At 39.7% G+C, this 23,727-nt stretch overlaps 1 protein-coding gene across 2 annotated transcripts in view; it reads right to left on the reverse strand.

Moving 5' to 3' along the window:
• LOC139754271 (UPF0047 protein YjbQ) overlaps positions 1-23,727 on the reverse strand; it is a 221,878-nt gene that overhangs the window by 115,319 nt on the left and 82,832 nt on the right. The window contains exon 4 of one of the 2 annotated variants that reach the window (XM_071671643.1): positions 351-434. The exons of the other annotated variant lie outside the window; for it this stretch is intronic. Within the exon in view, the coding sequence (XP_071527744.1) occupies positions 351-434 (84 nt within the window). The remainder of the gene's footprint in view (positions 1-350; positions 435-23,727) is intronic. 2 annotated transcript variants of the gene reach the window in all.

Consider the following 23,727-nt stretch of genomic DNA (forward strand, 5'->3'; position numbering starts at 1 on the left):
GCAGTGCATTACCTCTCACTGTATTTCACTCATGTATGTTTCCACCCTATAATCATAAAGTATACCAAAAAATCATTAAACTGTGAAAATTATACAGCAACCTAAGTAAGATGCAAGAGAGTTGCAGCACAAGAAAATGTATGGTGAAGAGGAAGGGAAAGAGTGAGGCAGCGAGTGTATGACTTGGGGGATTATTGTACAGATACATGCAAAAACCAGGATGATTTTAAAAGTATTCTATAAACTATCATGTTGCACACAAAAAAGGATTATTGTATATAAACAAAGAAAATACTAGCAAAACAACCCACAAGCAATTAACCTAAACAATCCAAATAATACAAACTTACCTGCCAAGTTCCCAGGTTCAGTTTGCCTTCTGAAATGGGTAGTGTGAGAGAGGAACCTATGAAGCAGGCCTTGACGTGGGCCGGCTGGTTTGGGAGGGTGTGGAAGGAGAGGAGGCAAGAACATATAGTCAATATTTATGTACTGGAGAACATATAGGCACTGTTTAAGCTTCTTAAAAATGTAGTTGGAAGTATGCTTTGATATGAAAAATTTTGTCTGCTGTATGAGGCCCTTACATTTATCAAACTTAGCTGGTAAAGAAATGAATGATTAACATAAAGTATTATAAGATTACTATTCTTTCACAATAATGTAAAGACACTGTTCACATTTACGTTACATTTAACTATAACAACTTAGTACCACACATTAAAAGATGAAAAACTTTCACACTACATATATATTTCTAAATGAATGATACATGCAGTCAAAAGTATTTAAATGTTACCAATCTTATCCAGTACCTAATCTCTAAATACTCGTCGGGGTTATATCACCAGTTTCCAATCAAGTTCTCATGCTCAAGTATAAGCACTTAACAGAAAACATGAATAAAAACATTGCTGGATTTGATCAAACTCGTTACTACTTACATGAAAAAAAAGGAATGCAAACCACAGTAAATGGACTGATGTTTCCAATATCCTATTTAGCAAGCATTTTGTATTGTAAAGTATCAATGAACACAGAGAAGCAACACATCTCCATCTAACACAATTATGTAGAGAAGGAGACCTACAAGACCTGGAAAATATTAATGCCATCTTCTCTACTTTCTTATGCTAAAACTGCTTTGATTCCCAAAGATCTATTCACTGTTAAACAGGAACAGTAACTATAGTATGTAACACCCAAAAATCTAACTTCTGGCTATCAAGCTTAATCCAAATACAGTAAACTCTTCATTATCTGCACTTCAGAAACCTAGTGCTATTTTTGTACTGCAATTGAATATGTCCTCCACAATGAGTGATCAGGTCTTAAGATTTTCTTTTCAGTTCTACTAACTGGAGGCAGCTTTTGGAAAAGGGTCACCAAAGGATCTCCAACTGACTCAGCAGGGAGTATGACATAGTCTAACTCCTTAAATAAATTGTAATATATGGAATGAGAAGTAGAAAATTTTGTTATCACATAGAGGATAACAAAAGGGCGACAAAGGTCACAGATGAGCCATAAATTGTGCTTGTTATACACTATACATGATATCTGCAAACTAAGATTCAATATTTCAAAGTTCTTTATCAACAGAGATATACCCAGCACAGTAAAAAAAAAAAAAAATAAGTAGTTTATGTAAAAGTGCTAATGAACTTCTACAAAAGGAATTAACTTAGAGCCCAGTCAAAGGGTTTCTTACCTGCCTTACAAATTAAAGTCATGTGAATTCTCATTAAACACATCAACAGACTGGCTGGTGAACATTAAACAGCTGATCATGAGACCTTAAGTACCCATGTAATTAAATCTGTGCATCAAAAATATATAAGTGGGATGAGATTCATGCTCCTAGCTAAGTTGACCATGTAGAGGAGGTCGTCTTGGCCGAGACATAGTCATACATCGCTTTTAAAAAATTCTATCCCCCAAGCCATGGTAGACAGCTCTTGCCCTGATGCCTCTTGCATAAGGGACACAGTGTATTGGATCAAGAAATTCTTCCTTTCTTGTTAACTTCATTCTGCTTAGAATCACTGCAAAGCAGTTCTTTTTAGTATCAAGCATACTGTCATAAGAGAAAGTGGGCTAATCTTACTTCTTCAATGCTTAAAGCTTCATGTTCCTCAACCAAACTATCTCCATAACTTCTGCAATTATACTTTTCTTCTTTACTAACCTGATCAATCTACAAGTGTATGGCTAACTTTTCTAAACTGAAAAGTCACTCTCCAGGATTTCTCTAAGTCTACTCTGGAGAAATCTGTATCTAATCCTCCCCTACAATCCTTCCCACTGAGTCTAATCCTTCACATAAGGCCTTCCAAGTAATTTCTTAGTGATAAATGGGCATTGCTAACATTTTTCATATTTTTTTGTTTTAAAAACCCATGTTTTCCATCTTGGGAGCATGCCTTGGTGCATCCCATCCCTGTAAAAGGAGACGAAACTAATCCTTCTTGGTACTGCCTCACTGTATTCAATTCTGTTATCTCCATATCCGAACTCTAACACTCACTTTTTCAAACACTTACAACCTCATTCCCTTTCCACGGAACACCAATAACGCTTTTGTGGAGCTAAGTCTTGTGGTGAATTCTCCTATGTGAGTCATCTCTGGTCCTCTTCTCTCGTGGATTTTGGGGAATCTTTCATTGTGCTCCTTAACATCTCCAAAGTTGATGAAAAGGTATAGCATAGGTCTTTCTAAATTCTATTTTGTTGGCTCTTCTGGTTCTCTCTGTTCTCTAATGCAGTCATGATGGTTTCCACTCTCCATACTTCAACTCACTTCCCCTTTCTTCCTCACTTGAGCACTCAATCCATCTTACAATAAATGTATTTCCTCTCTTAATTTGACTGGTGTTACCAGACTCTGTGGGTTAGTGATCACACTGAAGTGAGAACTCACCCTTGGCAAGGCCATATCATCATCAGTGGATGGCAAGAAGTACAGTACTGTTGAGGACCTTCTCTTAAAGGAGTCCATTCTCTGAAAGGAGTCCATCACTTCACTATTCTTGCACAAAGTGGAGCCTTGATGCTGCAGCAGACCCACTAAAGAGGTCTTGGGGTTCCATAGTAATAATTTGCAACTATGCAGCATCAGAATAGTGAGTAATATCTATGCTCGGATGCAATTTCTACCTACATCTCTTTCTAAATTTCAACCCTCAACATGTGGTGCATGTAAATACATGTGAGTGTAGGTGACTGTAGTGGACATCAAAGGTCATGATAATTTTTGCCACAATCTTCTCAGCTGATCACCCTTAAGTCATGTAATGTTGCTGACAACAGCTGGAAAAATATACATATCAGTCACCTACAGATCATCAGAGGGAGTGAGTAAACATCAACTTGGTGAGATGCCAAACTACATGTCTACTATAGTAGTAATTCTTTAAGTAAAAGATGCTATCTTTTGTATTGGTGTTTACATTTTTGATGAAAATATTTTTCTTGTTCATTTACTCATATACATAAAGATCAACCAGTGCAAATAGGTAAATAAGTAATATCTATAATAAGCAAAAAAATACGTATGTAAAAAATAAGTGAATGATGTGTTATGGAAATTATGCCTGAAAAAATCATTAAGTGTGATTTAAGGTGTGTGAACTCGATCACACAAGGAAAAAATAAAATCATCACACAATCAGGTAACGAGCATATACATAAAGATCAACCAGTGCAAATATGTAAATAAGTAATATCTATAACAAGCAAAAAAATATGTATGTAAAAAATGAGTGAATAATGTGTTATGGAAATTATGCCTGAAAAAATCATTAAGTGTGATATAAGGCGTGTGAACTCGATCACACAAGGAAAAAATAAAATCATCACACAATCAGGTAACGAGCATCCAAACAGCCAACTCAAGCCCTTCTCTGTCCACTCAATACCAGCCCACAGCAACACAGATGAAAGTTTACTATATCTTGAACTTCTTTCTTCAATAGTGCGATACAGAAATTCAAGATGCTTTCCTGAAAAGTGTGACTTTAAGTGAAACAAATAATGACAAAATTCAACTTTTCTAGTGATATAATGATATAAACAGGGAGACATTTCTGGTAAGAAATTTCTCACTGAAATACCAACAGAAACATCAGTCAGGTAGCAAAATTGCTTTGTTATTATTTGCTTTGCTAAGAGGCCCCTTACATTTACTTTGCAATATGCTTACCATAATGTCACTTCTACTGGGTTATCTTAGTAGCACTTAATGGTGTGACATTCTGAGCACATCCTTTGTCTTCATTTAACATGAGTTTTTCCAAGTGACATAAGCTGTGACACAAGTACCTCAGCAATATCAACAGCTCCATTGTCTAGTATCAGAATGTATCAAGACATCTTCATTACTTCTAGATTTAATATCCTTCCTTGTTTTTTTCCTATGAAAGGCACAACTATCACTTGCTGTGCATTACTCACTTCCATTTCCATGGTTTCATAAAACTCAAATAGTAAAATAACTTAAATCATATAATATCAGAAGCACTTAATAAATGATGAAGCTGGGAGAGACTGCATATAATGATGCAATGGCATAATCACAGTTGTTCAATGCTATAAGCTCCATCCATGTTAATCCACAGATACTGCACCAGTGCGCCATTAAAATTCTTGAAGCATCCACCACAAACGCTCAACTCAATGAAATAAGATCCTCCTAATATAGTCCTACTTCAACAAGCTTGGAGGTCAACACTATGAAACAGCACTAGACCCTTCCCACTCCAACCACCACATAGCTAACCAACAACCCTTAAGAATAAATAAAAATCTTGCCTCTACCTCACATTTTAGCACCCTCTGCTCACAGATCCCCTTCCCTCAACAAAGAGAAAACATACACATACAAAACACAAACATACTGATATAACGTATGAAGCACTAAACATCTGAATTCCCAACTCAATCTTAAACTCCACACCTCAGCACAGGCACCCATCAGAAACCACACTCCCCAGACAATTATGAATCACACTTCCCTGTTTATGCTCTCAGAATCATCCATCACTACAATGCTATCAACCCCATTTCAACATAACCCAAAAACCTTCATGCCCATGACAAAACTGCCATAAAGACACAAAGCACTTACAACTCAACTGCACTGCACTGAGCTTAACACACAAGTATATCTCAACACTTTGTGACGTATGGTCCAAAATAAAGGAAGTCACCAGTTTTCTGAGTGTTGCATAAGGACTGAAGGGACTCCTGAGACAAGAGGGTAATGTTAAGTGAAAAAAAGTGTGAATATTATTTTTTAATCATTATTATACTTTGTTGCCGTTTCCCGCATTAGCGAGGTAGCACAGGGAAACAGACGAAAGAATGGCCCAACCCGCCTATATACACATGCATATACATACACGTCCACACACACACACATATACATACCTATATATTTCAACGTATACATACATATACATTTATTTATTCATTTATTTTGCTTTGTCGCTGTCTCCCGCGTTTGCGAGGTAGCGCAAGGAAACAGACGAAAGAAATGGCACAACCCACCCCCATACACAATGTACACACACACACGCCCACACACGCAAATATACATACCTATACTTCTCAATGTACACATATATATACACACACAGACACATACATATATACCCATGCACACAATTCACACTGTCTGCCCCTATACATACACAGACATATACATATAAACACATGTCCACAATTCATACTTGCTTTTATTCATTGCCGTTGCCATCCTCCTACACATGATATGACAACCCCCTCCCCTGGCAAGTGCGCGAGGTAGCGCTAGGAAAAGACAACAAAGGCCACACTTGTTCACACTCAGTTTCTAGCTGTCATGTATAATGCATCGAAACCACAGCTCCCTTTTACACATCCAGGTCCCACAAAACTTTCCATGGTTTACCCCAGACGCTTCACATGCCCTGGTTCGATCCATTGACAGCACATCAACCTCAGTATACCAAATTGTTCCAATTCACACGATTCCTTGCACACCTTTCACCCTCCTGCATGTTCATGCCCCGATTGCTCAAAATCTTTTTCACCCCATCCTTCCAACTCCAAAGTGGTCTCCCACTTCTCCTCGTTCCCTCCACCTCTGACAAATATATCCTCTTTGTCAATCTGTCCTCACTCATTCTCTCCATGTGACTAAAACATTTCAATACATCCTCTTCTGCTCTCTCAACCACACTCTTTTTATTACCTTTATTACCTTTTTATTATCTCTCTTACCCTTTCATTACTTACTCGATCAAACCACCCCACACCACAAATTGTCCTCAAACATCTCATTTCCAACACATCCACCCTTCTCTGCTCAACCCTACCTATAGCCCACACCTTGCAACCACATAACATTGTTGGAATCACTATTCCTTCAAAAATACCCAGTTTCGCTTTCTGAGATAATGATCTCGCCTTCCACACATTTTTCAACGCTCCCAAAACTTTTGTCCCCTCCCCCACCCAATGACTCACTTATGCTTCCATGGTTCCATCTGCTGCCAAATCCACCCCCAGATATCTAAAACACTTCACTTCCTAATAACCTTGCTCTTATTCACATTTACTCTCAGCTTTCTTCTTTCACACACTTTACCAAATTCAGTCACCAGCTTCTGCAGTTTCTCACCCGAATAAGCCACTAGTGCCATATCATCAGCGAACAACACCTGACTCACTTCCACAACAGACTGCATACTTGTCCCTCTTTCCAAAACTCTTGCATTCACCTCCATAACAACCCAATCCATAAACATTAAACAACCATGGAGACATCACGTACTCCTGCCACAAACCGACATTCTCTGGGAACCAATCACTTTCCTCTCTTCCTACTCGTACACATGCCTTACATCCTCAATAAAAACTTTTCACTGCTTCTAGCAACTTGCCTCCCACTCCCACACCACTCTGAATACATTCCACAAAGCATTTCAATCAACTCCATCATATGCCTTCTCCATATCCATAAATGATACATACAAATCCATCTGTTTTTCTAAGTATTTCTCACATACATTCTTCAAAGCAAACACCTGATCCAAACATCCTCTACCACTTCTGAAACCACACTGCTCTTCCCCAATCTGATGCCCTATACATGCCTTCACCCTCTCAATCAATATATTTATTTATTTATTATACTTTGTCGCTGTCTCCCGCGTTAGCAAGGCAGCGCAAGGAAACAGACGAAAGAATGGCCCAACCCACCCACATACACATCCACACACACACATATACATACTTGTACATCCCAACGCATACATATATATATATATATACACACACACACACAGACATATACATATATACACATGTACATAATTCATACTGTCTGCCCTTATTCATTCCCGTCGCCAACCCACCACACATGAAATGAAAACCCCCTTCCCCACATGTGAGCGAGGTAGCGCTAGGAAAAGACAAGAGGCCACATTCGTTCACACTCAGTCTCTAGCTGTCATGTCTAATGCACTGAAACCACAGCTCCTTTCCACATCCAAGCCCCTAAAAACTTTCCATGGTTTACCCTAGACACTTCACATGCCCTGGTTCAATCCAGTGACAGCATGTCGACCCTGGTATACCACATTGCTCCAATTCACTCTATTCCTTGCATGCCTTTCACCCTCCTGCATGTTTAGGCCCCAATCACTCAAAATCTTTTTCACTCCATCCTTCCGCCTTCAATTTGGTCTCCCACTTCTTGTTCCCTCCACCTCTGACACATATAGCCTCAATTGTCAATCTTTCCTCACTCATTCTCTTCATATGACCAAACCATTCCAAAACACCCTCTTCTGCTCTCTCAACCACACTCTTTATATTACCACACATCCCTCTTACCCTTTCATCACTTACTCGATCAAACCACCTCACACCACATATTGTCCTCAAACATCACATTTCCAGCACATCCACCCTCCTCTGCACAACTCTATAGCCCAAACCTTGCAACCATATAACATTGTTGGAACCACTATTCCTTCAAATGTACCCTTTTTGCTTTCCAAGATAACGTTCTCGACTTCCACACACTTTTCAACGCTCCTACAACGTTTGCCCCCTCCCCCACCCTATGATTCACTTCCACTTCCATGGTTCCATCCGCTGCCATATCCACTCCCAGACATCTAAAACACTTCACTTCCTCCAGTTTATCTCCATTCAAACTTACCTCCCAATTGACTTGTCCCTCAACCCTACAGTACCTAATAACCTTACTCTTATTCACATTTACTCTTATCTTTCTTATTTCACATATTTCACCAAACTCAGTCACCAGCTTCTGCAGTTTCTCACCCGAGTCAGCCACCATCGCTGTATCATTAGTGAACAACAACTGACTCACTTCCCAAGCTCTCTCATCCACAACAGACTGCAAACTAGTCCCTCTTTCCAAAACTCTTGCATTCACCTCCCTAACAACCCCATCCATAAACAAATTAAACAACCATGGAGACATCACGCACCCCTACCGCAAACCAACATTCACTGAGAACCAATCACTTTCCTCTCTTCCTACTCGTAAACATGCCTTACATCCTCGATAAAAACTTTTCACTGCTTCTAACAACTTACCTCCCACAACATATATTCTTAATACCTTCCACAGAGCATCTCTAGCAACTCTGTCATATGCCTTCTCCAGATCCATAAATGCTACATACAAATCCATTTGCTTTTCTAAGTATTTCTCACATATATTTTTCAAAGCAAACACCTGATCCACACATCCTCTACCACTTTTGAAACCACACTGCTCTTCCCCAATCTGATGCTCTGTACATGCCTTCACCCTCTCAAATAATTTCCCAGGAATACTCAACAAACTTATACCTCTGTAATTTGAGCACTCACTCTTATCCCCTTTGCCTTTGTACAATGACACTATGCATGTATTCTGCCAGTCCTCAGGCACCTCACCATGAGTCATACATACATTAAATAATTTTACCAACCAGTCAACAATATAGTCACCCCCTTTTTAAATAAATTCCACTGCAATACCATCCAAACCCGCTGCCTTGCCGGCTTTCATCTTCCACAAAGCTTTTACTACCTCTTCTCTGTTTACCAAGTCATTCTCCCTAACCCTCTCACTTTGCTCACCAACTCGACCAAAACACCCTATATCTGCCACTCTATCATCAAACACATTCAACAAACCTTCAAAATACTCACTCAATCTCTTTCTCATATCACCACTACTTGTTATCACCTCCCCATTAGCCCCCTTCACTTCCTTTGTTCTCACCTTTTTCCATTCTGTACTCAGTCTCTTCTGGTACTTCCTCACACAAGTCTCCTTCCCAAGCTCGCTTACTCTCATCACTCTCTTCACCCCAACATTCTCTCTTCTTTTCTGAAAACCTCTACAAATCTTCACCTTCGCCTCCACAAGATAATGATCAGACATCCCTCCAGTTCCACCTCTCAGCACATTAACATCCAAAAGTCTCTCTTTCGCGCACCTATCATTTAACATGTAATCCAATAACGCTTTCTGGCCATCTCTCCTCCATACATATGTATACTTATGTATATCTCTCTTTTTAAATCAGGTATTCCCAATCACCAGTCCTTTTTCAGCACATAAATCTACAAGCTCTTCACCATTTCCATTTACAACACTGAACACCTCATGTACACCATGTGAATAAGAGCAAGGTTATTTGGTTCAGAAGGATTGAGGGACAAGTCATTTGGGAGGTAAGTGTGAATGGAGAAAAACTGGAGGCAGAAGTGTTTTAGATATCTGGGAGTGGATTTAGCAGCGAATGGAACCATGGAAGCGGAAGTGAGTCACAGGATAAGGGAGGGGGCAAAGGTTCTGATCGCGTTTAAGGATGTGTGGAAGGCCAGAACGTTATCTCGGAGGAAAAATGAGTATGTTTGAAGGAATAGTGGTTCCAACAATGTTATATGATTGCGAGGCATGGGCCATAGATTGGGTTGAGCGGAGGAGGGTGGATGTATTGGAAATGAGAAGTTTGAGGACAATATGTGGTGTGAGATGGTTTGATCGAGTAAGTAATGAAAGGGTAAGAGAGATGTGTGGTAACAAAAAGAGTGTGGTAGATAGAGCAGAAAAGGGTGTATTGAAATGGTTTGGTCACATGGAGAGAATGAGAGAGGAGAGATTGACAAAGAGGATATATGTGTCGGATGTGGAGGGAACGAGAAGTGGGAGACCAAATTAGAGGTGGAAGGATGGAGTGAAAAAGATTTTAAGCGATTGGGACCTGAAGATACAGAAGGGTGAAAGGCATGCAAGGAAGAGAGTGAATTGAAACGATGTGGTTGGACACGCTGTCAATGGATTGAACTGGGGCAATTGAAGCATTTGGGCTAAACCATGAAAAGTTTTAGGGGGCCTGGATGTGAAAAGAGAGCTGTGGTTTCAGTGCATTACACATGACAGCTAAAGACTGAGCATAAACGAAAGTAGCTTTTGTTGTCTTTTCCTAGTGCTCCCTCATGCACGCGTGGGGGATGCCATTTCATGTGTGGTGGGGTGGCAACAGGAATGGATGAAGGCAGCAAGTATGAATATGTACATGTGTATATATGTAGATGTCTGTGTATATATATGTATGTATATGTTGAAATGTGGAGATATGTATATGTGCGTGTGTGGGCATTTATGTATATACATGTGTATGTGGGTGGGTTGGGCCATTCTTTCATCTGTTTCCTTGTGCTACCTCACTAACATGGGAGACAGCGACTAAGTATAACAAAATAAATATAAATATACATAGGGGATAGGGGAAAAAGAATGCTTCCCACGCATTCCTCACGTATCGTAGAAGACGGCTAGAGGGGACGGGAGTGGGGGGGTAGGAACCCTCCCCTCCTTGTATTTTAACTTTCTAAAAGGGGAAACAGAAGGAGTCATGTGTGGAGTGCTCATCCTACTTGAAGGCTCAGACTGGGGTGTCTAAATGTGTGTGGATGTAACAAAGATGTGAAAAAAGGAGAGACAGATAGTATGTTTGAGGAAAGGAACCTGGATGTTTTCACTCTGAGTGAAGCAAAGCTCAAGGGTAAAGGGGAAGAGTGGTTTGGGAATGTCTTGGGAGTAAAGTCAGGGGTTGGTGAGAGGACAAGAGCAAACGGAGGAACACTTCTCCTGAAGCAGGAGTTGTGGGAGTATGTGATAGAGTGTAAGAAAGTAAACTCAAGATTGATATGGGTAAAACTGAAAGAGGATGGCGAGAGATGTGTGATTATTGGTGTCTATGCACCTGGTAATGAGAAGAAAGATCATGAGAGGCAAATGTTTTGGGAGCAACTGAGTGAGTGTGTTAGCAGCTTTGATGCACGAGACCAAGTTATAGTGATGGGTGATTTGAATACACAGGCAAGTAATGTGGCATTTCAGGGTAAAATTGGTGTACATGGGGTGTTCAAGGTTGTAAATGGAAATGGTGAAGAGATGTAGATTTGTGTGGTGAAAAAGGACTGGTGATTGGGAATACCAGGTTCAAAAAGAGAGATATACATAATTATATGTATGTAAGTAGGAGAGAAGGCCAGAGAGCATTATCGGATTACATGTTAATTGATAGACATGTGAAAGAGAGACTTTTGGATGTTAATGTGCAAAGAGGGGCAATTTGAAGGATGTCTGATCATTATATTGTGGAGGTGAAGGTGAAGATTTGTAGAGGTTTTCAGAAAAGAAGAGATGAAGTTGGGGTGAAGTGAGTGGTGAAGGTTTCCAGAAAAGAAGAGATAATGTTGGGGTGAAGAGAGTGGTGAGAGTAAGTGAGCTCGGAAAGCAGACTTGTGTGAGGAAGTACCAAGGGAGATTGAGTGCAGAATGGAAAAAGGTGAAAGCAAATGACATAAGGGGAGTGGGGGAGGAATGGGATGTATTTACAGGAGCAGTGATGGCTTGAATAAAGAAGAAAGCTGAGAGTAAATGTGAATAAGAGCAAGGATATTAGGTTCAGTAGGCTTGAGGGAGCAAGTCAATTGGGAGGTAAGTGTGAATGGAGAAAAACTGGAGGAAGAAGTGTTTTAGATATCTGGAAGTGGATTTAGCAGTGGATGGGACCATGGAAGCAGATGTGAGTCACAGGGTGGGGGAGGGGGCGAAGGTTCTGGGAGTGTTGAAGAATGTGTGAAAGGCCAGCATGTTATCTCAGAGAGCTAAAATGAGTATGTTTGAAGGAATAGTGGTTCCAACAATGTTATATGGTTGCAAGGCATGGGCTATAGATAGGGTTGTGCAGAGGAGGGTGGATGTGTTGGAAATGAGATGTTTGAGGACAATATGTGGTGTGAGGTGGTTTGATCGAGTAAGTAATGAAAGGGTAAGAGAGATGTGTGGTAATAAAAAGAGTGTGGTAGAGAGAGCAGAAGAGGGTGTATTGAAATGGTTTGGTCACATGGAGAAAATCAGTGAGGACAGATTGAAAAAGAGGATACATGTGTCAGAGGTGGAGGGAACGAGGAGAAGTGGGAGACCAAATTGGAGGTGGAAAGATGGAGTGAAAAAGATTTTGAGTGATCGGGGCCTGAACATGCAGGAAGGTGAAAGGCGGGCAAGGAATAGAGTAAGAATGTGGTATACCGGGGTCGACATGCTGTCAATGGATTGAATCAGGGCATGTGAAGCATCTGGGGTAAACCATGGAAAGTTCTGTGGGGCCTGGATGTGAAAAGGGAGCTGTGGTTTCGGGCATTATTGCATGACAGCTAGAGACTGAGTGTGAACGAATGGGGCCTTTGTTGTCTTTTCCTAGCGCTACCTCACACACATGAGGGGGGTTGGGGGATATTATTCCATGTGTGGCGAGGTGGCGATGGGAATGAATAAAAGGCAGACAGTGTGAATTGTGTGCATGTGTATATATGTATGTGTCTGTGTGTGAATAAATATATGTGTACATTGAGATGTATGGGTATGTATATTTGTGTGTGTGAACGTGTATGTATATACCCGCTGCCTTGCCGGCTTTCATCTTCCGCAAAGCTTTTACTGCCTCTTCTCTGTTTACAAAATCATTTTCCCTAACCCTCTCACTTTGCACACCACCTCGACCAAAACACCCTATATCTGCCACTCTATCATCAAACACATTCAACAAACCTTCAAAATACTCACTCCACCTCCTTCTCACATCACCACTACTTGTTATCACCTCCCCATTAGCCCCCTTCACTGAAGTTCCCATTTGTTCCCTTGTCTTACGCACTTTATTTACCTCCTTCCAAAACATCTTTTTATTCGCCCTAAAATTTAATGATACTCTCTCACCCCAACTCTCATTTGCCCTCTTTTTCACCTCTTGCACCTTTCTCTTGACCTCCTGTCTCTTTCTTTTATACATCTCCCAGTCATTTGCATTATTTCCCTGCAAAAATCGTCCAAATGCCTCTCTCTTCTCTTTCACTAATAATCTTACTTTTTCATCCCACCACTCACTACTCTTTCTAATATGCCCACCTCCCACGCTTTTCATGCCACAAGCATGTCTGTTTTCCTAGCACTACCTCACTCAAGCAGGGTGTAGCGACACTATTTCCTGTGTGACGGAGTAGCGACAGGAATGGATGAAGGCTGGCAGTTTCTCACTCAAATCAGCTACCAGAGCTGTATCATCGGCAAAAAACAACTGAGTGCATTTACCTCCTTAACAACCCCATCCATAAACAAATTAAACAACCATGGAGACACTGCACACTCCTGCCACAGACCGACATTCACTGGGAACCAATCATTTTCCTCTCTTCCTACAAGTACACATGCCTTACATCCTTGGTGAAAACTTCTCACTGATTCTAACAGGTTACCTCCCACACAATATACTCTTAAGGCCTTCTACAAAGCATCTCTATCAACCTTATCATATGCCTTCTCCATAAATGATACATACAAATCCATCTCTTTTTCTAAACATTTTTCATATAAATTCTTCAAAGCAGACATCTGATCCATACATCCTCTACCACTTCTGAAACCACACTGCTCTTCCCCAATCTGATGCTCTGTACATGCCTTCAACCTCTCAATCAATACCCTCCCATCTAATTTCCCAGGAATACTCAACAAACTTATGCCTCTGTAGTTTGAACACTCACCTTTATCCCTTCTGCCTTTGTATAGTGGCACTATGGATGCATTCTCCAATCCTCAGGCACTTCACCATGATCCATACATAAAATGAACATCCTCACCAACCATTTAATAACACAGTAACCCCTTCTTAATAAATTCTACTGCAATACCATCCAAATCCACTGCCTTTCTTTTCCTAGAGTATAGGAGAAAAAATTTTCCCTACATATTCACTGTGCGTCATAGAAGGGAACTAAGAGGGGTGGAAGCAGGGACCTGGAACCCCCACCACTACCACCTTGTACTTACATTTCTAAAAAATGGAAAAGAGGAAGGAGCCAGGAGGGGAGTGCTTATCCTCCTCCAAGGCTCAGGCTGGGAAGTCAGGATGTGTGTGGTTGTAACCAGGATTAGAAGAAAGGAGAGATAGGTAGTATGTTTTAGGAAAGGAACAGCTTGTTTTGGCTCTCAGTGAAACAAAGCTGAAAGGAGAAGGAGAAGAATAGTTTGGAAATGTCATAAAAGTAAAGTCAAAGGTTGGTGTGATGGCAAAGGCCAAATCTGGTACCAGTTTCGAGGTTAATTTTTTTTGTAGTCTTTGTGTTCATGTGTGAGGTGTGGGGAGTAAACATCATATATGTGTGTGTGTGTTTATAGATTTGCATAATCTATAAACAATACTACCACAATCCACAAACATAACATCCAATATATGAATCAAAATTAGCAAAATTTATATATATAATAGAAAAATCATTTGCAATGTCTAGGTTTCTGTCTGAAGTATTTCTTCCATCTCCTTTGCTGTAATGATTCTTTTCCTCTTTTGATGCATGATGTATGATAAACTAGAAGGGAATGAAAAAAGAAAATTAAACAAAACAGGCATCAAAGTCTCTCTAAAAAAAAATCTATTCATCATAACTTCTTCATATAGTATTTATGAAGTATACTATAAAATAAACTCTTGCTCTGTATATCATGTAAAAAATGTGCATACAACTTAATAGACTTGCATTAATAATACAGCAAAAATGTAAAGATAGTTGTTAAGAGTAGATGGGTCATTGTTATTTGTTTACATTCACATTTACTTAAGTTATTTACAAATGAAAGTAGTCTGCATGGTTCAGCAAGCATTTTAGAAGCCATTTGAGAGGTAACAATTCATGCAGCAAAAGAGAAATGTTTTCTTCGATGCCATGGAGACACTGCAATTTTTTTTGCAGTCAATTTATAAAACATGTTCATTCACACACATGCAATTCTCGCAGTAAAAGAATAAACCATCCCAATAATATTTTCTTCAGCAGCAACAAACTCATGGAATTTAGTTAATATAAAACAATGCAATATTCCACTACAAAGAGTACTTATACATAAAACTGTTCATAGAGGAAACCTGCACTATGATGTTTTTGAAAGTTAAAAAGTCCTCTCCACAGAGGAAGCAAAGCAAAAGTGCTAACATCACAAACTGTCAATAGTTTTCAGAGTTCTATCAAGTAAACTGTATGGAATAAAAAAATTCATAAAACCAAGAGCAACATAGAAGCAGGGAAAAGATCATGCCTATCACAATAGCTTAATCACCATGATAAAATCTTTGAAGCATTAAGAAGCAAACAAAATGCTAACGTGAACTGCCGACTTTCCTTAAGATTGTAACTTTGTGAACATGGAATAATAGCATACAATATGCATACAGTAGGAAAAAGGGTAAAACGGAATGGTGGATCTACAACTTCCAAACAAACAGATTCATATACTATATTGTACACTATGTGAAATCCCATTACAACACTGTAAAAAGCTTTTCCCATGAAACTGTGCTAGCATTTATGTTATTTCTCATTCCCATATCTCATACAGATACCAAAACAAAGAGCTTCATATTGCTTGTGGATGATACCTGAATAGGTATGAAAATCTTATCCATACAAAAAGAGAGCTATAAATAAATTTGATAAGATGTTTTGTAAACAGTATACTACCCACATGTTTTTCTGATAGTCTAAGTAGAGCTCTAGGCATTAATGAAAGGCTTCATAAGGTGTGCAATGAAGAAGGAGTAAACTTCACTGCTGTCTGGGACTTGTTCACTGACAGCCCTGACCTAATTTGCAAGGATGGTATTCACATGTCCCCCATTTGTGTGGATAGGCTTGGCAGTATCATCAGTTGTCAAGTCTATACTGCAATTGAGAAGGGAAACCCTCATTACAGCCAGGATCCCCTAACAGGAGTAAAAAGGGACGAGAGAGGTCATGGAGGGATTAGTCAAGTAAGGGAGGAAATAAGACAGGTAGCTTAGAGCAACCATGGGACAGGCCATGTCAGGCTAAATCAAGAACATGCAGGTGATAAAGGACACACAATTTGGTCATCATTGATTGGAAATAACATGGTATCAATTTTCAGTGCAAGAAACTTAGGAGATACATCAGTCAAGACATCTACTCAAAAATTAAACTATTTACATTGCTCCTTTAGCTGAGACCTTGCACAACTGTAACACTAAAGACTTTTCATAAGAGTAAGTGAAATAAGAATATCTAACAGGAATAGAATAAGCAGATGAGGTGGTCATTAGGCTGTATGTGAAATCTTTACTTACACCTGTTCAGGTAATCACAGCTGTAAATCATTCAGACATGAACAACAGTGTTTATGTGCTGTAGTAAATAAACCATCCTCTACCCAGAACTGTTTGCAGAACATCTCAAAAATCCTGCTGGAATCAGAGGACAATTTACCAAATATATAATGGAGATAAGGGAGAAAAAATTCCAACCATGTATTCCCTGTATGTTGTAGAAAAGACTACGAGGGGAGGGAGCAGGGGAGGGCTGGAAGCCCTTCCTTTCTTATATTATATTTCTAAAAGATGGAAAAGAAGAAAGGAGAGATAGACTGTAAGTTTTAGGAGAGGAACCTGGATGTTTTAGTTCTAAGTGAAAACAAAGTTCAAGGGTAATGGGGATAAAGGTTTGGGAAAGTCTTTGGGTTAAGTCAGGAGTTAATGAGGTGGCGAGAGATAAGGAAAGGGTAGCACTACATCTGAAGCAGGAGTTATGGAAATGTGTGAAAGGGTGTAAAGTGAGCTTCAGCCTAATGTGGGTAAAACTAAATGTGGAGAATGAGAGATGGGTGATCATTAGTGCTTATGCACCTGGCCATGAGAAGATGATTAGAGGCGAGTGTTTTGGAAGCACTTGAAAGGGTCTATTTACAGTTTTAATGCAAGAGACTGGGTACTCCTGATGGGTAAGTTAAATAGGAAAGTGAGTAGTGTAGCAGTTCATGGTATAATTGGGGGACATGGGGTATTCAGTAAGGTGTGTTGAAAAATGTGTGTTGAAAAAGGACTTGCAAATGGATATACCTGATTTAAAAAGAGGATATACATAAGTGTATGTGGGTGAGAAGGAAGGATGAAGTGAGAAGAAATATCAAGAGAGACTGGGAGTAAACTGGCAAAAGATGAGAGTAAAACAAGCTATAGGTAGTGGGTGAGGAATGGGAGGTATTCAAGGAAGCAATGTTGATATGTACAAGAGAAGTGTGTGGCATGTGGAAGACTGGAGGAAGGCAAAAGAGAAAGAGCAGTGACTGATGGGATGACAAAGTAAAGTTGCTAGTGAGAGAAAAAAGAGGCATGTGTTGGCAGTACTTAAAGAGAAGGAGTGTAAGTGACTGGGAAATGCACATGAGAAAGGCAGGAAGTAAAGAGGAAGGTGCAGGGGTTGAAATAAGAATGCAAATGAGGATTAAGGTGAGTGAGTGTTAGCAAACTCCAAGGAGAATACAAAGTTTTGGGAAGATGTTAACAGCATGAGAAAAACAAGTGGGAAAGTGATAACGGGTACTGACAAGGTGAAGAGGAGATAGAGTGAGTAATCTGAAGGACTGTTGAATGTGACTGGTGATATATTGGCAGATGTGAAGCATTTAGGTCAGGGTTGTATGAAAAGTGGCAACTGGTTGATGAAAAGGGAAGAGGTGAAAGTCTAGCATAAGATGAAATATGGCAAGGCGGCTGGGGTGGATGCTATCAAAACTGAATTTCTTAAAGGAGTGACTGATGTTATTGTTGGGTTAGTTAGAGATTTTCAATATATGTATGGACCATGGTGAAGTGCCTGAAGATTGGCAGAATGCATGTATAGAGCCACTGTATAAAGGAAAAGAAACAAAAGTGAGTGTTCGATATATTAGGTTGATGAGTGCACCCATTAAGCTGTTTAGATGAGTGGTGATTGAGAACATGGTGGCATGCAAAAAGAATCAGCTTGGGGAGGAACAATGTGGTTACAAGAGAGGTTGAGGATGTGTGGACCAGGTGTTTGCTTTGAAGAATAAGTGTGAGAAATACTTGAGACAAAAAAGGATTTGTCTGTGGCATTCATGGATCTGGAGAGAGCATATGATATGGCTGACAGAGATACTTTTGGGGAAGGTGTTACAGAAATATGGTGTAGGTAGAAAACTATTAGATGCAGAGGAGTTTTTACCAAGAGAGTAAGGCATGTGTGCAAGTGGGTAAAGAGGAGGGTGAGTGGTTGCAAGTGAAAGTGAGTGGGTGGGTATGTAATGTTACCATGGCTTTTTAATCCATTTATCAATGGGATGGTAAGGGAATAAATGCAAGGGTCTTGGGAAGCAGGGCTGGTATTCAGTCTGAAGGGGGTGAGGGACCTGGGAAGTGAGTTAGTTGTTGTTTGATGATGAAACAGCACTGGTGACAGATTCAAGTAAGAAACTGGAGAATTTGGTGTCTAGAGTTAGGGAGAGTGTGTAAAAAGAGAAAGTTACAAATAAATGCCAATAAAAGCAAGATTATTAAGTTTACTAGTGCAGAGAGACAAGGCAGATGGGGTGAGTCTGAAAGGAAAAACTAGGAAGAAGTTGAGCATTTTAGATAACTGAAAGTGGATATGGCTGCAAATGTAATCATGGAAGCAGAGGTTAGTCATAGAGTTGGTGAGGAGCAAAGGTTCTAGGAGCAGAGATAAATGTGTGGAAAAAGAGGTTACTATATTGGATGGCAAAACTGGGTATGCTTGAAGTTATGGTAGTCCCAATAATGTTGTATGGATGTATTAATGGGGGATGGATGTGTTGGAAATGAAATGTATGGTAATAAGAAGAGTATGGTTGAGATAGCTAAGAGGATGTGAAAATGCTTGGATAAAAAAAAGAGAATTAGTGAGAACATGTTAATAAAGAGGATATATGAGTCAAAACTGAAGGGGTTAAAAAGGCAGACCAAATAAAGATGGAAGGATGGGGTGAAAACTGTTCTGAGAGATTAAGGCCTGAACATGCAGGAGGGTAGGTGTACATGGGGTGGAGTGAACTGTAGCAATGTTGTATCCAGAGGGATTAATGCAGTCAATGGACTGTTCCTGGGTATATGAAGCAGCCTGGGACAACCATAGGAAGGTCTGTGGGGTCTGGTTGTGGATAGGGAGCTGTTGTTTTGGTGCATTACACATGACAGCTTGAGAATAGATGTGAGCAAATGAGGCCATTTCTTCATCTGTTCTTGGTCCTGGTGCTATCTCACTAACAAAGGAAATGGATGACAAAAATGAAAGAAACAAAATAAATAATAGGGATCAAGCACAAGTGCAGGAACAGAGTTGAACAAAAAATAAATTTCTCAGAAAACAGCTTTGTCTATCAAATCATTAATGAACCAATTGGGGAAAATAACAATTTGTATCTAGTACAGTGATGAAGACCAAGCAAATCTACTCAGCATTTCTGAGGTAGAAAAATATCACACTTAACATTTCAGACTGAACAATAAAGGTTCAAAAAAAATCTCATCATTAATAACATGTGTGATTACAGTTTAATAAGAATGAACCTTAATGCTACTTACCATGAATTAAGATGCCAAACTACACACAAGTCATAGTGCTGGACTTAGAAATACTCATTAAGATCCCAACCAGACTCTTAAACGTGGAAATGATACTAGCAAAAAGAAAACAAAAGAACATAATGGGTGTTTAACACATGTATGCCATCACATGGGCAGATCAATGTCAAAATCCACAGAAATAACAAAGGAAAGCATGAGGCACTAATGTCTCAAATTCCAACTTTGGAAACTTATGCACCATTCTGGCATTATCATAAATGTGTGAGTGTCAGGATTTCAAATGCTGTCAGACTATGGATATTTGGAATGGAGATCTTCCTGTATAGCCTTGAAAACTTGACAACTAAGGTAAGATGAATGCATATAAAGAGATAGCTGACTGTCTTCTACTTGATTGTCTTCAACTACCTATCAAAGCACTGTAACAAGCAACAGCAAGATATCCACTGTGACCTATATACCAGTAAAGGTTGTAAAAAAGGCGACAGAAAGCAGCCTAAGATATTACAGATCTATCTGCCTCCTAAGATATTATAGATCTATCTGCCTCACAACTGTTATATAGAAATTTCTTGAATGAGAAATAAGGGAAATGGCAGAATATCTTGAAGGAAACAATGTGTTATTATTCTATATAGTAAATGACATGGTGCAGGTAAGAACATGCCCCTGTTGTGGCCACCATGAACTAAATGAAAAATCTATAAAGTTTGAGAAAAAGAATGTAGAAAATAAACTGAGTTTCTCTAATGTTTGTAGACCTGACTCCTACAGAAAAGTTACAGGAAAACAGAAACATTAAAGAAGAAACAGAATTCCACACCTTTGCTTTGCCATGGGTTCAAGCCTTAAAAGCTGGGACACATATGGTCAGCTCACAAGAACAGAGGCTGAAATCATACCTGCAAAACAAAGGGAGGGCAGTAACATCATAACAGATGGAAAGGGATAGTTGAAGAGAGGTGAAGCAAGAGAGTCAATAAAGTAAGAGGCTTTTGATTCCATTCTGGCTAAGAGAGAGATGGAAGAGCCATCTCTGATGTGACCAATTCTCCATAGCAGGGTGAATGAGATCCCAGCAGAAATCGAATAGCTGTTCAGAATAATGATAATTGCAGCACCAATACAATAACCCCTGATTTTGGAAATCACACTTTGTGATATTCATTATGTGAAGTTTCCAGGATAGAGTGGATGATGCGGTGCTGAACTTTACAGTAATGCATTCTTGTAGCACAACCAGGCTATAGAACTTGAATCAATTTTTCTTAGTACAGTGTTCAGCAAAACTTCAATAAAGAGCCTCAAGAATAATCATTTGATGCATTCAACTCTCTGAGAAGAGGTGGAAACATCTATAACTGGTTTGTAGATTGACCGAAGGAAAATCAAAACAATTTGTAATTATTAGAAATGAAAGCAAATGGTTGTCATTTTGGCAAGAACAATTCTCATAATATATACTGAAAGAGATGTTAAAAGGTCAGGCTGTAATGGTGGGGAAAGACAGGTGTAGCTAGGAGTGTGTATGGGTGACCACATAAGTAAAAGGAACTATGCTTAACTGGCAAAAATTTCATATTTTCAAGTAGGAATTGTAATGCCTTTACCTACAAATTTACCAAACCAAGACATCTACGGTATTTATTTTTCCTTTTAATGTCACTGGCCCCAGTCACAGACAAAAGTACCCTTCAAGGAAAGGCCTTAAACAAAATATGCTGTGTCTTTTGTTCCTCATGGAAGGGTAATGAAAGGCTAGAAACTATACATCATAGAGCCCCCAAAAAATCTTGTTCTGCCCTTCACACATAAATGATTATATTAGGCAAAGGGGGATTGGATCCACTCACAATTAAAAAAAACCTCAGTAATAAGAAATTTGCTGTGTTTCAAATCAATCAGAGGTCTGATAATGTAAATTTTAAAAAACTACTCTCTAGGGCCCTATGTTAGCTAAGAAAATACGATGGAAACACCTAGGAAAAAAAAAAAAAAGGAGAGATAGGTAGTATGTTTGAGGAAAGGAACCTGGATGTTTTGGCTCTGAGTGAAACGAAGCTCAAGGGTAAAGGGGAAGAGTGGTTTGGGAATGTCTTGGGAGTAAAGTCAGGGGTTAGTGAGAGGACAAGAGCAAGGGAAGGAGTAGCAGTACTCCTGAAACAGGAGTTGTGGGAGTATGTGATAGAGTGTAAGAAAGTAAATTCTCAATTAATATGGGTAAAACTGAAAGTTGATGGAGAGAGATGGGTGATTATTGGTGCATATGCACCTGGGCATGAGAAGAAAGATCATGAGAGGCAAGTGTTTTGGGAGCAGCTGAATGAGTGTGTTAGTGGTTTTGATGCACGAGACCGGGTTATAGTGATGGGTGATTTGAATGCAAAGGTGAGTAATGTGGCAGTTGAGGGAATAATTGGTATACATGGGGTGTTCAGTGTTGTAAATGGAAATGGTGAAGAGCTTGAAGATTTATGTGCTGAAAAACGACAGGTGATTGGGAATACCTGGTTTAAAAAGCGAGATATACATAAGTATACATATGTAAGTAGGAGAGATGGCCAGAGAGCGTTATTGGATTACGTGTTAATTGACAGGCGCGCAAAAGAGAGACTTTTGGATGTTAATGTGCTGAGAGGTGCAACTGGAGGGATGTCTGATCATCATCTTGTGGAGGCTAAGGTGAAGATTTGTATGGGTTTGCAGAGAAGAGTGAATGTTGGGGTGAAGAGGGTGGTGAGAGTAAGTGAGCTTGGGAAGGAGACTTGTGTGAGGAAGTATCAGGAGAGACTGAGTACAGAATGGAAAAAGGTGAGAACAATGGAAGTAAGGGGAGTGGGGGAGGAATGGGATGTATTTAGGGAATCAGTGATGGATTGTGCAAAAGATGCTTGTGGCATGAGAAGAGTGGGAGGTGGGTTGATTAGAAAGGGTGGTGAGTGGTGGGATGAAGAAGTAAGATTATTAGTGAAAGAGAAGAGAGAGGCATTTGGATGATTTTTGCAGGGAAAAAATGCAATTGAGTGGGAGATGTATAAAAGAAAGAGACAGGAGATCAAGAGAAAGGTGCAAGAGGTGAAAAAAGGGCAAATGAGAGTTGGGGTGAGAGAGTATCTTTAAATTTTAGGGAGAATAAAAAGATGTTCTGGAAGGAGGTAAATAAAGTGCGTAAGACAAGGGAGCAAATGGAAACTTCAGTGAAGGGCGCAAATGGGGAGGTGAAAACAAGTAGTGGTGATGTGAGAAGGAGATGGAGTGAGTATTTCAAAAGGTTTGTTAAATGTGTTTGATGATAGAGTGGCAGATATAGGGTGTTTTGGTCGAGGTGGTGTGCAAAGTGAGAGGGTTAGGGAAAATGATTTGGTAAACAGAGAAGAGGTAGTAAAAGCTTTGCGGAAGATGAAAGCCGGCAAGGCAGCAGGTTTGGATGGTATTGCAGTGGAATTTATTAAAAAAGGGGGTGACTGTATTGTTGACTGGTTGGTAAGGTTATTTAATGTATGTATGACTCATGGTGAGGTGCCTGAGGATTGGCGGAATGCGTGCATAGTGCTATTGTACAAAGGCAAATGGGATAAGAGTGAATGCTCAAATTACAGAGGTATAAGTTTGTTGAGTATTCCTGGTAAATTATATGGGAGGGTATTGATTGAGAGGGTGAAGGCATGTACAGAACATCAGATTGGGGAAGAGCAGTGTGGTTTCAGAAGTGGTAGAGGATGTGTGGATC

Source organism: Panulirus ornatus, chromosome 16 (assembly GCF_036320965.1).
Source record: "Panulirus ornatus isolate Po-2019 chromosome 16, ASM3632096v1, whole genome shotgun sequence".
Taxonomy (NCBI): Eukaryota; Metazoa; Arthropoda; class Malacostraca; order Decapoda; family Palinuridae; genus Panulirus; species Panulirus ornatus.